The sequence below is a fragment of the Schistocerca piceifrons genome, chromosome 2 (genome assembly GCF_021461385.2).
Source record: "Schistocerca piceifrons isolate TAMUIC-IGC-003096 chromosome 2, iqSchPice1.1, whole genome shotgun sequence".
Taxonomy (NCBI): domain Eukaryota; kingdom Metazoa; phylum Arthropoda; class Insecta; order Orthoptera; family Acrididae; genus Schistocerca; species Schistocerca piceifrons.
This window is the reverse complement of record NC_060139.1, coordinates 655,942,400-655,958,155: the sequence shown is the minus strand read 5'-3', so window position 1 is coordinate 655,958,155 and position 15,756 is coordinate 655,942,400. Positions and strand designations below refer to the sequence as shown.

Below are 15,756 nucleotides of genomic sequence, written 5' to 3'. Positions count from 1 at the left end.
TTTGGTGTTAATTTCCTGAACACAGCCTTGCGAGGCAGATATAATTGTTGCATAGTTTTCCATATCATTTTACTAATTGCTGATATTACAGAATTAAACATCGAGCATTAAAATGACCTTTCTATCGCCAGACATCTCTAAGTTACTCTTAATCTCTCGTCGAAAGTGATTTCCTCTCCCATTAATATATTTTGCTTCTTTATTTTATCTTGTATCGACACTAATAACGCGCCGTACGATGCAGAACTCATCAGAAAATAATGTATAACATCTTTCGGGTCCCTGATTCTGAAAAGAGTCAGTAAGTTAACGAGTGACCAGTGATTCCATTTTTCCACCAATCTCAGACCCACTTCCCCTTTTTCGTTGTTTTCTGTTAATTGCAAGCTACAGTTAACGTAATTGCATCACATGTTTTTCTTTGGGTCTTCAACTCTTAACACTGTAAAATCGCAATGCCAGCTGACAGTTTTTGTCAATGTTATTGACAGTGTGAGGTCGCTTCAATATATTGTCTGCCAAGCAAGTATTGTCAATAAATATTAAACATGTGGAGGAGCGGTACCTGATTCCAACTACACCCTTTGTTTTATAGTTTGCTGTGGAAATTTTCAGTCTCTGGTTACATTGATATCTCTGGTAGCAATGTTATTGCCCCCACCGTACATCTTTGGTTTTGTTTAGTGTTCAGAACCGCGTATGGCGTGATAAATTGAAAGATGAGTGAAAAATACGATGGTCAGCTTGGAGAAATACTTTCAGATTTAGGACATGCTGTTTCGTTTCTTGACTGCGTATTCGGATTCCTCCAGAGACGGTAGCTTTTTGAATCTGTATTACTGCGGCGTGTGCTTTATAACTGAGTTGCGTGAAACGATCTTCACAGCCTTCTGCGTTTTGTTTTCAGAACTGATTTCTACCGACCAGAAGATGGGCCTCCTGCGTCACACGAAGACATTGAAAAAGTTGTTCTCGGCATTTTCAGGAAGTGGCAAGAGCGCACTGAGACAGAACTGGTATCATACAGGTGAATAAGCATGATGCGATGCTTGACATCCCGTAGGGTTATAGCATTTGTTGGTGAATTACTAAGAGTATGCGTCCTTTACGTGTTTTTTTTTTTTTTATTACAGTGCAATTATACAGTGTCACAAGTACGCCTACTTTGAGAAATTTATCAGTAGTAAGTGTGATTTTTTTTCCCCTTGCTTTAAGATTAGTGTACCTTGGTCTACCGTTTATAACAGTCTACCATTTACTACATAACTGCCCTGCATTTATGTGTAAATCGCATTGTACTTCCACTGGAATAATGTTTACTTTTCCTCTTGAAATTCGTTATTCCACACCGTCATTGTGAATTGAATGTTATTTCCCTTAACTTAATAATTTGTACCATTTTATTAATGTACATTTGTTTGCAACAAATTTATAATATAGTCAAAGTTGAAACTCATTATTTCGTGTCATGGGCTTCACCACGGCTCTATTCTTTAGGGGGACCTGTAATTTTTTGTGCCTGTGTAATATGCACAAATATTTTCTTCATGGGTTTTGGAAGATATTGTTATGAACAGGGAAGTGAGCCCTGCCTTGTGTGTAGCCTGGGGTAGGAAGAGAAACTGTGTAAAGGGAGCAGCCCCACTCCCTCGTACAATGCAACCACTACCCATTTGCATTTTACTTTGCCTTGAACATCCACCTTCATTGTGGACAGTAAACTTTGTTTTTTTCAGAAGCTATAGGCAGCAAACTCTATGGGCCAGGAATTGCTTTGTCAGTCATTCTTGCATGTTATTCACATCAGTGATATTACGCACAATATGATTTGATCACCAAGGCTGATCTCTGAGCATTCTGGTCTATATTGCTGATATATGCCATACATCGTCTATGATAAATGGAGAGGGGCATGGTCTTGTGAAACTTTTGCTAGATCATACCAATTAGCCCTGATATCAGAACCAAAAATTTTGTGTGGAGAATGTTGTTGTTGTTGTTGTTGTTGTTGTTGTTGTTGTGGTGGTCTTCAGTCCTGAGACTGCTTTGATGCAGCTCTCCATGCTACTCTATCCTGTGCAAGCTTTTTCATCTCCCAGTACCTACTGCAACCTACATCCTTCTGAATCTGCTTAGTGTATTCATCTCTTGGTCTCCCTCTACGATTTTTACCCTCCACGCTGCCCTCCAATACTAAATTGGTGATCCCTTGATGCCTCAGAACATGTCTTACCAACCGATCCCTTCTTCTGGTCAAGTTGTGCCACAAACTTCTCTTCTCCCCAATCCTATTCAGTACCTCCTCATTAGTTATGTGATCTACCCATCTAATCTTCAGCATTCTTCTGTAGCACCACATTTCGAAAGCTTCTATTCTCTTCTTGTCCAAACTATTTATCGTCCATGGTTCACTTCCATACATGGCTACACTCCATACGAATACTTTCAGAAATGACTTCCTGACACTTAAATCAATACTGGATGTTAACAAATTTCTCTTCTTCAGAAATGCTTTCCTTTCCATTGCCAGCCTACATTTTATATGGAGAATAGTTTGTGAAATAAACAAACGTGGTTCACCATATGCCTTTCAGGTTCTACTAGTCCCATAACATACAACCATCAGTTGATTTGGGAGAGTGCTTTACAAGTGGCGTGATTTGTGCATGAATTGTGTGGGCAATGCTTTCTCATTTAAATGTGTTTGGGTTCTGTCCTGCCCCCATAGTAAATGTGACTGAAATTATCTACAAGATATATAACAAGAGCGAGCTTCCAGTTTCAACAAATTTGTGGTTTCCAATGATACTTGTTTGTGGCCATTTTTGTACAGATTATTTGACTTCCTTAATAACAAATTCTTAGTGTAAGTGCCAGTACAAAGGTGTGGTGCCTGAAATTTATATAAATTGTATGTGATGAATGTTGCCTTCCTGAAGTAGACAAATTGACAGTGTGACTACGGTTGATCATTTTTGTTTATTGCATGTCATCCACATATGGCAGACAGTTGCACGTTTGAGAGTTGTTTTGCTGTGAGTGTGAGAGGAAACAGTTCACCAAAACTTCATGGCAGATTAAAACTGTGTGCGTAAGTGGGACATGAATCATGGTAGAGCTCTTGGCTGCTAAAGGCAAAGGTCCTGGGCGTAAGTGCCAGTCTGCCACACACCTTTAATCTGCCAGGAAGTTTCATATCAATGCACACTCTGCTGCAGAGTAAAAATTTACTCTGAAAGTTGGCTAAAAGCTACGCAGCAAACACTTCCCACTACCCCTTCCATCCTTGTAGTTGGTGTGTGATTTTCAAACATAATATGTTCCATAATACATATCAAAGACTTATCCATTGTATAATATAAATCTTCCAAATTTAAATTCCAGTTTTAATATTAATAACAAAAGTGTGCAAGTGCGTTAAATGTGGTGCGAATGTAGACATCAGACTACAGTATGGATCAACATATTATCACAACATTTAGTGTGTGTTTACATTTTTTGGATTCACAAATTGACAGCTGAATTATCAACTTTCAACCTAATCTAGACCTCGAGCTTCACTACAGATCAGTCTGTCACCGCAATCAGTACTTCGAGAGAGGGGGAGGGTGTCACTATCACACTCCAGGTGGCAGTTTGGATAACCAGTAGCAGTACGTATTGTCAGTCCATAGGTAGTAGCATAAAATGGATATTTCTGTTCTGTGCGTTCCTCAGCCACGGAGGAGAGCTCGTTATATTTCAGAAATATAAATGGAGCACGTAGTGTTTTGTGTGTTCAAAAAAAAACTTGCTATCACATAGGCTATAATGATGTGGTGATTATGAAAAAGAAATCATTTGAAAAGCAAAAATGTCATGTTTTACTTTTTTCGGGACTACAGAAGTGTCCGATTCCACCCGTCTGCTTTGACCCATGGCGCCACCAATATGGCGGAAACGACCATTGTCAACTTCTCCAATATGGCGCCTATGACGTCAACGACCATTCTCAACATCTCCAATATGGCGCCTATGACATCATTACATAAACACAACAAACACATCTCCCTCCAAAACTATAATCAAAATAACTGGACCAGTGCAGGAAATTGGGGGTTTTTTGGTGGGGACAAACTAAATATAAACTCTTACAGACACACACCATGATACCAAATCACACAAAATGACGACATAAAAGCATTACAAAATTCCCAAATACAATATCAACAGGAATCGGTCACTTCCCTTCATCTACATAGCTCAACCATATCACATTGGAATCGAACACTTCTCTTGACCTATATAGCTGAACAACAGCTCACGACGCCAAAACACACACAGCTACAACGAAAAATTGGAATCGATCACTTCCCATGACCTATATAGCTCAAATACAACTGACGATACCAAAAAAATTGAAATCAAGCCCTTCCCCTAAGATACATAAATCAACTACCAACATATGCCGTAAATAACAATGACCCAACAACACATAAAACCCCCACCGAATATCATAACATGCGAACAATAGACCCAAATAACGACTACTCACCACAAAAAAGTTTTGGCGCTGCACACCAGGTCAGCACTCACACAACCCAACTCACATATTCTGCTTGCATACGCCGTTTTTCACTATCTCTGCCACAAGCCCAAAAAGTTGCAGAAACTTAATGATGGACAACATGTCGCCCCCATTTCAGCCCGCAGATGTGTACTATTAAACTTAGAAGACATATCCATACCTAACATAAGAAGCCACAAATTGAATTAAATGACTTACTGCACAACAAACCAACAACATCAAACAACACCGCAATGACATAAACACAATGGAAATCTAATTCTTAACTCGCTGAAACTAATTTCCGTTCTTCTATAACAGTCATGACCAATAAATGCACACTTCAAGCACCAACACCTAAATGAACCCAATACACCACATATACACACACACACACACACACACACACACACACACACACACTATACACACATCACCAGGGGACACCACCAACCGCAACAAGACATCTACAAACACAACACACTCATAAACTAATCTCTGTGCTGTCATGATGTCACAACACAACATCCTTATGTCATGGGTCAAAGCCAGGAGGTGGGATTGGATGCCTCCATTGACCCATTTTTTCTCGTAGTCTTTTAAACAGCAGTGACAGAATGTAGACTGTTTCCAAGATCTACAAAATAGAACTAGGCTGGCGGGGCATTTAAAACATTATATTGGTTGTTTCCTTATACTGACCATAGCGTTATGGATTTCACAGACATTGCCTGCTGATACTTCTCTGAGGCAAGAGATTTACTATTAGTGCAAGATTATAGTCATACTGTATGGAAGTCTTTTCAATTCACTATTTTCCGCTGATAAGCATAAGGAAAATGATATAAAGAAATAAGAAGTATGACTGGTCAACAACACAAACGATATCTAGTGTATAGTAACCTCATTCATGTACTTCAGTTTCTTGGCGTAACTACTGCTCGTCATATGCTTGTTCAGAATCGCACACGAAACCAACAGTGATATTACTCACACTATCACACTATGATGCCAACATTAAAGACAAAATAACTGCAGATTGTTTCAAGTAACCCCATTTTATGGTAATGTTTTTACATTGTACTCAAAAGAAGAAACAACTTATCATATGATTAGCTCCTATTGCAAAATCTTAAAGTCAGTTGCAAATGATCTGCAGATGTGTGTATGTGACTCCATTGGCTGCGTATGTACGTAGATTTAACTTTAACACGTAATACGCAACTCACATCCTGTGATTCTTTGTTCGCAGAAACACTTAATGATACATCTAATATGCAAAAATGTACTAGGTCATGCATACAATTACCTGACCGGACATTTGGTATTGCCTCTGTTCACACATCCTTTCTTATGATGTGCAAACTTTCCGGACTCTTATCTCAGGTCAGTGACAGCAGGAAAAGGGTCTAAAAACTAAATGAACACTATAAGGAAACAATCTGTATAATGTTTTAAATCCCCTGCCATCCTCGTTCTGATTGGTAGAAATTTGTGCTATTTTGTTCACAGGTTTTCTTTAAACCTGGGAGAAACAAAGTATCTTATTTTCTTAATTTTACAATTTTTTTTAACAATTTCTTTTTTCAAATTCACCTAGTCATATATAGGCTATGTAATAGTTTCCCCATGATTATTCCTGAAGTATAATGAAGCTACCTCAGTGGACTAGGATGCATAGAGTGGAAATAACCATGTGATGCTATTGCCATTGGAGTGACAATGTCCACTACCGTATCCAACTTAATTGAGTGTAATAGACATTTGTCAAACTGTATTGGCACATGAGTGCTCTAACATAGCTGCCGCGTGATTAAATGGTCATCATTTTGTTCTTACATTGTGACAGCGATTCCTAACTACAGATTTGTCATCTAAAATGATTAGCCAAGAACTGATAGAATGACATTTCAATAATGTGACTGACACATTTCAGCTAAAGGTTACTTTATCTCCAGCTATCAGAAACGTGTTATGGTTGAATAATGAATGCTGGAGGTTTCATCAGAAGAAGAGTGTGACCTTGAAAGCTGTAATTGATTTCCTTATTAATATTAGTTAGAACTGAATGTCTTGTCACTCATCAAATATTTGTTAAGAATTTTTTACAGGCAAGATGTTGTTTGTGTGTGGGGAAGTACGTCTTTGTGAGAACATATAGATCTCCTTGGTGATACGTATAAAACTGTTTTTGTGTAACCATATAGTTGTAGATGTTTGCAGTCTTTGCCTTTGGGACATTGCTGCTCTAATAACAGCTTTGAAAGAGGGATAGCTATGGCTTACAATGGAGTTCACAGTACCAGTTGCTAATAGTATTGTGGGAATGTGATGGAATACTGTCCCGAAATCAGACACATCCACTTTATATTTTGATACAGATTTATATTTAGGTACAAGCATCTACAAGTATATGTATAAGGAGTCACATAAACAGACTGGGTTATCTCAAAATTTTCATCCAAAGAACTTTTGAGCAGAGAGAGTCCTCGTTTGTGAGTTGATGTTTATATAAACTGCCCACCCCACACCGCAGTGCAGAATATATGGGATTTGTCCTTTGGGGGGGGGGGGGATAGCATCTGCGTTGTATTCAAGCACATCCTGGGCTCCACGAGCTGGATGATTGGTACCTCCAGGTTGGCCAGTGATGAAGTCGGTGTTGGAACACAGTGGTAGGTCCTGCAGATGGCGTGGTCTGGTGAGGCGGCAGCCGGCTCGAGAGAAAGGCAGTGGGCCGAAGTGCGGAGAAGAACCAAAGTGCGGAGAGACGATTCAAATCTCGCTGAGTGGAGAGATGAAGTCATGCAGGAGGGCAGGGTTGCCTTGTTGAGGGAGGGCGAAACACTGTAGTGCCTCGACTTCCAAGTACTCGTGTGATAACAGAGGGTTCGAGTCCATCAGAAGGACGAGGATGTGGCCGTTATGTACTACCAGTGAGATGTCCTCCACGCGGTGTGTCAGAACTACGATATGAAACGCGATCGTAGGAGGGTCGACCTTGGCGTGAGTCGTGTGGGTTGAAAAACCTGTGAACGGAAAGTCACTTGAACTGTCTGGGATATCAGCAAAAGGATAGTCGCTAGGGCTGGACACTGGTGAGGGACCATGCGCCTGAGTCACTTGTGCCATATCATTCAAGGAGTCCGAAACATGACGGGGCCCTAGTTCGTCAGCCGTGTCGGGAGAGCCCGATGCCAGAGAATCAGAATCCACAATTGCAGGTTTGACTAGATGCAGTGAAACTGTTCGTGGCGTGTCGTATGTTGAATCCCCATGTTGCAGAACATTGAAGGGGACTGTAAAGGTTGGCATACGGCGTCGTCCTGTAACATGATGTGGTAACAGTTCTGAAGAGAAGTGGGCACATAGGAGGCGGGCGGGCTATGGCTAACCAGTGGATAGAGGCGTATGTGTTTGAAATTCGTATGCAAGGGGCTAGTGAAGTTTGGGAGGGGGAAGTCTTCCTGAGCCATGGGCTGGAACAGTTCACCTGGCAGGATGGGGTTCTCCCCATAAACCACCCCTGAATTGGTGCCGTGGATGTCTAGTTTGTGCATTGATCTCAACCCAAAAATGACCCCAGGTTGAGCTTCCAACCAAAGGCAGTTATAGGTGGTGTTGATTCTGCACATGCATCATAGAAAGCAAACAGGGATGACTCGAATTGCCGGCCTTGGTTGATTGTGATTGTGGCTGGGCAGCCGATTCGTGCAATCCAAGAGGAGACAAAACCTTTGGCTACCGTCTTGGCCGTGATGTTCAGCAAAGGTATGGCTAACACCCATTGGGACAAGTGGTCAGTAGAAGATAGGACATATCTAAAACCTTCTGATGGCAGAAGGGGACCAGTGAGATTGATAAGGGCGTGTCTGAAACGTCCTGGAGGAACGCAGAATTTATCCAGTGGGGGGGGGGGGGGGGCAGTATGGTGGCCAACTTTGTTGCGCTGGCAAGGGATACAATTGCGAGCCCATCTGTCAGTCTTTTTTGATATTTTTCCAGATAAAGTGCTCGGTAGTGAGTCAGATAGAGGCACGAATGCCCGGGTGTTAAAGGTTGTGTAAGGCATTGAAAGCTTGAAGGCTAAGGAAGCTGGTAACACCAGGTGTAAGACCCTAGTTGAAGAATCGCGTCAGAAATGGTTGGCAACACTGGGGAATCGCGCCTTGGTGAACATGAGTGAGGTGGTCGGGTCTGCAAGCAGTGCTTGGGTGCCCTCGTCTGTTGCCTGAAGTGTAGCTAGATTAGACAAATTGATACCGTTGGACACTGCGTTGATGATGCATGAGAAAAAATTGACAACAATATTATCCATGCCCTTGATGTAGCTGAAATCTGTCATAAACTGAGACACCAAGTCTAAATGGAAGAAACGTTGAGGGGGCGGGTCCTCCGGAGGGTTTCGGAAGGCATTCGCAAGTGGTTTGTGGTCCGTGAGGATATAGAATGTGCATCCTTCAACATCGGGGTGGAAATGTTTAACAACTTAGTAGATGACCAGGAGCTCCCTGCAGAGTGGTTTTTTTTTTTTTGAGAAGACATGCAGGGGTGAGGTGTTGTCACTGGAGCATTGTTGGACAGCTCCCACTGTTGTCACCAGCGTCAGAGATAGTGAATAGTTTGATCGAGGGGTTCGTGTGTGTGTGTGTGTGTGTGTGTGTGTGTGTGTGTGTGTGTGTGTGTGTGTGTGTGTCACAGTCCAGGCCAGGGAAACCTTTAGTGCCTCAAAGGCTTCGAGCATGGGGTCAGTCCAACAGACGGGTCGGATTCCTGAGGTTTGCTTGCCTGACAGTGCATCCGTGAGAGGAGCTTGTACTGCAAACGATGAGGGCAAGTGATTGTGATAGTAGTTGATCATGCCAAGGAATCGGAGCAGTTCTTTGTAAGTCGAAGAGGGTGAAATAGACGAAATGGCCTGCACATGAGCTTTTGGAGGTTGTATATTGTCAACAGATGCTGTGTAGCTGAGGAGGGTTAGAGACATCTGCCATAATTGTAACTTATCTCCGTTGACTTCAACACCATTCGACTCTAAGGTCTTCACTACCATGGATAAGTGATGCTTGCGCTGCTCCTCTGTTGTTTCACTGGAAATGAGTATTTTGTTCAGGTATGCGAAACAAAACTCAAACTTTCATAGGATGGAGTCAATAAATCGTTGCCACATCTAGGCATGTAATGGTACTGGAACAAACCTAGCATGGTGATAATTGCTGTGGTGTCGCCGCCAGACACCACACTTGCTAGGTGGTAGCCTTTAAATCGGCCGCGGTCCGTTAGTATACGTCGGACCCGCGTGTTGCCACTGTCAGTGATTGCAGACCGAGCGCCGCCACACGGCAGGTCTAGAGAGACGTCCTAGCACTCGCCCCAGTTGTACAGCCGACTTTGCTAGCGATGGTTCACTGACAAATTACGCTCTCATTTGCCGAGACGATAGTTAGCATAGCCTTCAGCTACGTCATTAGCTACGACCTAGCAAGGCGCCATTCCCCCCTGCGGGTCCGGGGATTAGAATAGGCCCGAGGTATTCCTGCCTGTCGTAAGAGGCGACTAAAAGGAGTCCCTCCCCCTCAAGGGGGTAGTTAGCGCCTGCGTCCGGAGACGGACGGTTCCACGACCTCTATTTGCGGTCATTTTGCTTTTTCACTTCTCGTTTCTTCCTCCCTTTGGTGGTTCCTTTCTTTGCTCTTCTCCATCTCACTGTCTTCCTTACCCTTTTCCTTGTCTTCTTCTCCTTGCCTTCTCTGGTCTCCGCCTCGGCGTTTGAGACAGTCTGTCCTCTCTCTCCCTCTCTCTCTCTTCTTTTTCCTCTTCTTCCTTCCTCCCTGTGCGCGCCTGAAGGCCGACCCAAGCGTTCGCACGCGTAGCCGGTGACGGGGTAACACGTAATTCCCCGCCCTGGGTAGACAAGTAAGGCATGCACGTACCCCCTGGTAAAGGCCAGCCCCAGGGAGGGGTGATTGCCTGAGCTGATACCTTCTGACCATGCCGATTGGTCCCTCCGTCTGTTTCTCGGGAGGTGTGACCTGAGGTGTAAACATTCACCTAAGGCGGGAGTGCTCCCTGCGAGGGTCCCCACAAGGAAGGAGCATGCCATCGGAGACGCTGGCAGTCATGGGGGATTCCTCCACAATGGATTTCTCTCCAGCTCTCTCGACTTCTGCCCAAAAACGGAAACTTGACCAGCCACCAGTGACAAAAGTACTACCGCCTACCCCACAGTTCCTCGTCGTTTCTCGATCTGAGGACGGAAAGGATTTTTCCTCTGTCAACCCTTTCGTTATCCAGAAGGGCGTAGATGCCATAGCCGGATCTGTCAAATCTTGTACCAGGTTGCGTAACGGTACCTTATTACTAGAAACTGAGAGCGCCTTTCAGGCACAAAAACTGCTTCGGGCCACACTCCTGTACATGTTCCCTGTCCGGGTGGAGGCTCACCGCACTTTGAATTCGTCTCGTGGTGTGGTCTATACTCGATCACTTGACGAATTGACTGACGAGGAGATTCAGTCTTTCCTCGTTGAGCAGGGCGTGACGGCTGTCCATAGGGTCATGAAAAAGGTCAACAATGACCTTGTACCGACCCGGACACTTTTCTTGACCTTTGACAGTGTTCAGCTGCCGTCGCGTATCAAAGCGGGCTACGAGGTTATTTCTGTTCGCCCCTATGTCCCGACACCTACGCGCTGCTACCAGTGTCAGCATTTTAATCACACTCGCCAGTCTTGTTCCAATGCAGCTAAATGTGTCAGGGATGCCCATGAGGGTGACTGTCCACCTCCGTCTCCTCGTTGTGTGAACTGTCAGGGTGACCATTCAGCGTCCTCCCGCGACTGTCCCATCTACAAGGAAGAACGCTGTATCCAAGAAATTCGGGTCAAAGAGAAAGTGTCCACCTCAGCTGCTCGCAAGCTATTTGCTAATAGGAAGCCCGCGCTGCTCCCAGCGGGAAAGTACAGTACTGTCCTTGCCTCTCCTCGGACTACCAGGGAGGCGGCGACGCAGACATGCGATCTGACCTTCGGCACCGCGGTCGTCCGTTCAGCCAGTGCTAAGATCGCGCGGTCGATGTCTCCTCTTCCTCCCGTCACCCCTCCAACACAAGCACCTTCATCAGCTTCTGCCAAGACGAAGACCCAGAAATCAGATGCACGGGCCTTCAAGAAGGAACCGTCCCGTGCAGACTTCCTACGTACCTCGCACTCCCAGCCGTCGACCAGTACTTCCACTAAAAGACCTTCCAAGAAGGCTCATAGGAAGCACAGTTCTCCTTCTCATCCATGGCGCATTTCTTCTCCTGCGCCACCCAGCGGTTGCTGCCCCAGGCCGTCATCCGTTTCGCCTGGCCGCACCGCTGGTAGCCGAACATCTGGCCGTCCACCGGCGGAGGAAGCTCCTCCTCCCGGCCATCTTAACGAGATGGCCGATGAACCTATAGAACCAATGGACGATGACTGTCTGCCTACTGATAGCGGTGGCAGTACTCGCTCGAAGCCAGGCCCTCAGCGGCCTTCGAGGTGACCCCTTCTTTCATCTTCCATTTCTTCTCACAATGGCACTTATTCACTGGAATATTCGCAGCATTCGCTCCAACCGAGAGGACTTGAAGTTGCTGCTCCGCTTGCACCGTCCGCTCGTCGTAGCCCTCCAGGAAACGAAGCTCCGCCCATGCGATCACATTGCCTTGGCACACTACACCTCTGTGCGTTTTGACCTACCCCCTGTGGTAGGTATTCCGGCTCATGGAGGGGTTATGTTGCTGGTCCGGGATGATATTTACTACGATCCCATCACATTGCACACCGGCCTGCAAGCAGTTGCCGTCAGAATTACTCTCCCCACTTTTACATTTTCTATTTGTACTGTTTACACTCCATCGTCGTCTGCCGTTACCAGAGCAGACATGATTCAACTTATTGCTCAGCTACCTGCACCATTTTTGACTGGAGACTTCAATGCCCACCATCCCCTTTGGGGCTCTCCAGCATCCTGCCCGAGGGGCTCCCTACTTTTCTTTCGGACACATCTCACACCTATTCCCATTTAGACCTCTCTATATGTACTACCCAACTTGCACGCCGGTTTGAGTGGTATGCCCTTTCTGATACATATTCGAGCGACCACTTCCCGTGTGTCATTCATCTCCTGCATCATACCCCCTCTCCGTGCTCAGCTAGTTGGAACATCTCCAAAGCCGACTGGGGGCTCTTCTCTTCCGGGGCGACCTTTCAGGATCAAACCTTCACAAGCTGCGATAGTCAGGTCGCACACCTCACGGAAGTCATTCTCACTGCTGCTGATTATTCCATCCCTCACACCACTTCTTCTCCACGTCGCGTACCAGTCCCCTGGTGGACCGCAGCGTGTAGAGACGCTTTACGTGCTCGTTGATGTGCTTTACGCACCTTTAAACGCCACCCTACAGTGGCGAATTGTATCACTTTTAAACGATTACGTGCGCAGTGCCGTCGTATTATTAAAGAAAGCAAGAAAGCCACCTGGGCTGCTTTCACAAGCACCTTCAACAGTTTTACTCCTTCTTCTGTTATCTGGGGTAGCCTGCGCCGTCTATCTGGCACTAAGGTCCACTCACCAGTTTCTGGCTTGACGGTCGCGAATGACGTCCTTGTGGCCCTTGAGGCTATCTCCAATGCCTTCGGCCGCTTTTTCGCAGAGGTTTCGAGCTCCGCTCATTACCACCCTGCCTTCCTCCCCCGAAAACAGGCAGAGGAGGCTAGGCCACCTAACTTCCGCTCCTCGAATCGTGAAAGTTATAATGCCCCTTTCACCATGCGGGAACTCGAAAATGCACTTGCCCGGTCACGGTCCTCCGCTCCAGGGCCTGATTCTATTCACATTCAGATGCTGAAGAACCTTTCTCCTGCGAGTAAAGGTTTCCTTCTTCGTACTTATAATCACATCTGGATTGAGGGACATGTTCCCGCATGCTGGCGCGAGTCTATTGTTGTACCGATTCCTAAGCCGGGGAAGGACAAGCACTTGCCTTCCAGCTATCGACCCATCTCGCTTACCAGCTGTGTCTGTAAGGTGATGGAGCGAATGGTTCACTCTCGTTTGGTTTGGCTGCTCGAATCTCGGCACCTACTTACCAATGTACAATGTGGATTTCGTAGGCGCCGCTCTGCTGTTGACCATCTGGTTACCTTGTCAACCTTCATTATGAATAACTTCTTGCGGAAGCGCCCGACCGCGGCTGTGTTCTTTGATTTGGAGAAGGCTTACGACACCTGTTGGAGGGCGGGCATTCTCCGCACCATGCATACATGGGGCCTTCGCGGTCGCCTCCCTCTTTTTATTCGTTCCTTTTTCCCCCCAGGGGGTCCACAACTCTTTCGTGGATACGTGCGTGGCGAGCACGGGGCCCCGAGCCCTTGCAGCCTTCTTTCTCTCCCGGGCTGCATTTCCTTTCCCTTCCCCTCCTTTCCCCTCCATACCCCTTTCCCCTCGCCCTCTCCTCTCCCTCTATTGGTGTCCTTGCTTATGTTGGCCCCCGCTATCCTCCTGGTTCTGTTGGTTTTACACTCTGGCTTTGTTGCGTAATCATCTCCTCCTTTTGGCATTCCTTGGTCCCCCTCTGGGGTTTGACCTCCATTCCAAAATTTCTCTTCCGTAGTGTGAGCCATTTGGGGAAGAGCACCTTACCTAGTGTCTCCGACGTGTGCCCTCCTAGTATATTCCACCTTTTCTTCTACGTCGTTGTCTGATGCTAGGGTGCATAGCCAGCACGGTAGCCAGCCCGTGTGGTGGGGTCGCTATGTACCCTTTTGGTTGAGCCCCCTGAACACACAGGGATCACACTTCTGATACCTGAGCTGTGACCTCCTCATGCATGCCTTGGAGTGGTTGCTCGTCATCCTGGAGCATCGGAACTCCTGGCAATGGCCGCCGTGCCAGACGGCCCTTGCTGTGGCTGGGTGGCGCCCGTGAGGAGAGCCCCTGATCGGAGTGGGTGGTATCAGGGCGGACGCTATGCAGATGAAACGCATAAGGGTCCAAACCTCTGGCCGCTCTTCTGCGGCCGTCTCTCTGCGTGGTACTGATTCCTCAAGTGCTGCTTCTCTTGCCCCTTCGGCCTTCCCTTCCGTGGCTACCCCCTGGGAGGAGGGTCAGGCCCGTCGTCTAGGGGCAAAACCTTTCCCCCGTTATCTAGTTTGCACCAGGACTGATGGAGATACTTTCACCAGTGTCAAACCTTTATTCTTTGTGGAACACATTGAAGACAAGTTCGGCGAAGTGGACTCCCTGAGCAAGATGCGGTCGGGTTCGTTACTGATAAAAACTGCTTCGGCTGCCCAATCTGCGGCCCTTCGTGCCTGTACCCATCTTGGCACAATTCCCGTGTCCATTACCCCTCACCAGTCTCTAAATATGGTACAAGGTGTGATTTTTCACAGAGACCTCATCCTTCAAACTGATGAGGAACTTCGGGACAATCTCGGACGGCGGGGTGTTCACTTTGTTCGGCGTGTTCAGAAGGGTCCTAAAGATAATCGTATTGATACTGGTGCCTTTATCCTGGCCTTTGAAGGGGATACCCTTCCTGAGAAAGTTAAGATTATGGTCTATCGCTGTGATGTGAAGCCGTACATCCCACCTCCTATGCGGTGTTTTAAGTGCTTGCGTTTTGGCCACATGTCTTCTCGCTGTACCCAGGACCCTCTCTGTGGTGACTGTGGACGTCCACTCCATGAGGGGAGTCCCTGTGTTCCCCCTCCTGTATGTGTAAATTGTCATGGTAGTCATTCTCCACGTTCAGCAGATTGCCCAGTCTATAAGAAAGAAAAAAAGATACAGGAGTATAAGTCTCTTGATCGTTTAAGCTACACAGAGGCCCGTAAGAAATATGCACGATTGCACCCTGTGTCCATGACATCTAGTTACGCCTTGGTTACATCTTCATCCCTTCCTCCCCCTTCCTTACCCCCGTCCCGGACCCCTCTCCTTCCCCCCTCCCCTGCGGCTCCCACACCTTCTCCTCTGGGCGCCGCTCCCCCTCCCCAGCCGGAGAAGTGTCCCACTCCTTCGGCGTCTGCCGGTCAAGGGCGCCTCTCCCGGGATGCCCCTTCCCGGCACCTTCCAGGTCAAAGGTCTGCTGCAGCGCGGCGACCGCGAGAGCCGCGGTCTATCGGCCCCCAGGTCGCCCGGTCTCTTTCTGTTCCTGATCTTGATGCAGCTGGCTCCAT

At 46.5% G+C, this 15,756-nt stretch overlaps 1 protein-coding gene across 1 annotated transcript in view; it reads left to right on the top strand.

The window, feature by feature from the left end:
• Nucleotides 1-646: 646 nt before the first annotated feature.
• The window catches only part of LOC124777742 (nudC domain-containing protein 3-like), an 88,331-nt gene continuing 73,221 nt past the window's right edge, over nucleotides 647-15,756 (top strand). Inside the window, exons 1-2 of the mRNA XM_047253242.1 lie at nucleotides 647-817; nucleotides 908-1,027. Of these exons, the coding sequence (XP_047109198.1) occupies nucleotides 720-817; nucleotides 908-1,027 (218 nt within the window). The 5' untranslated portion in view covers nucleotides 647-719. The remainder of the gene's footprint in view (nucleotides 818-907; nucleotides 1,028-15,756) is intronic.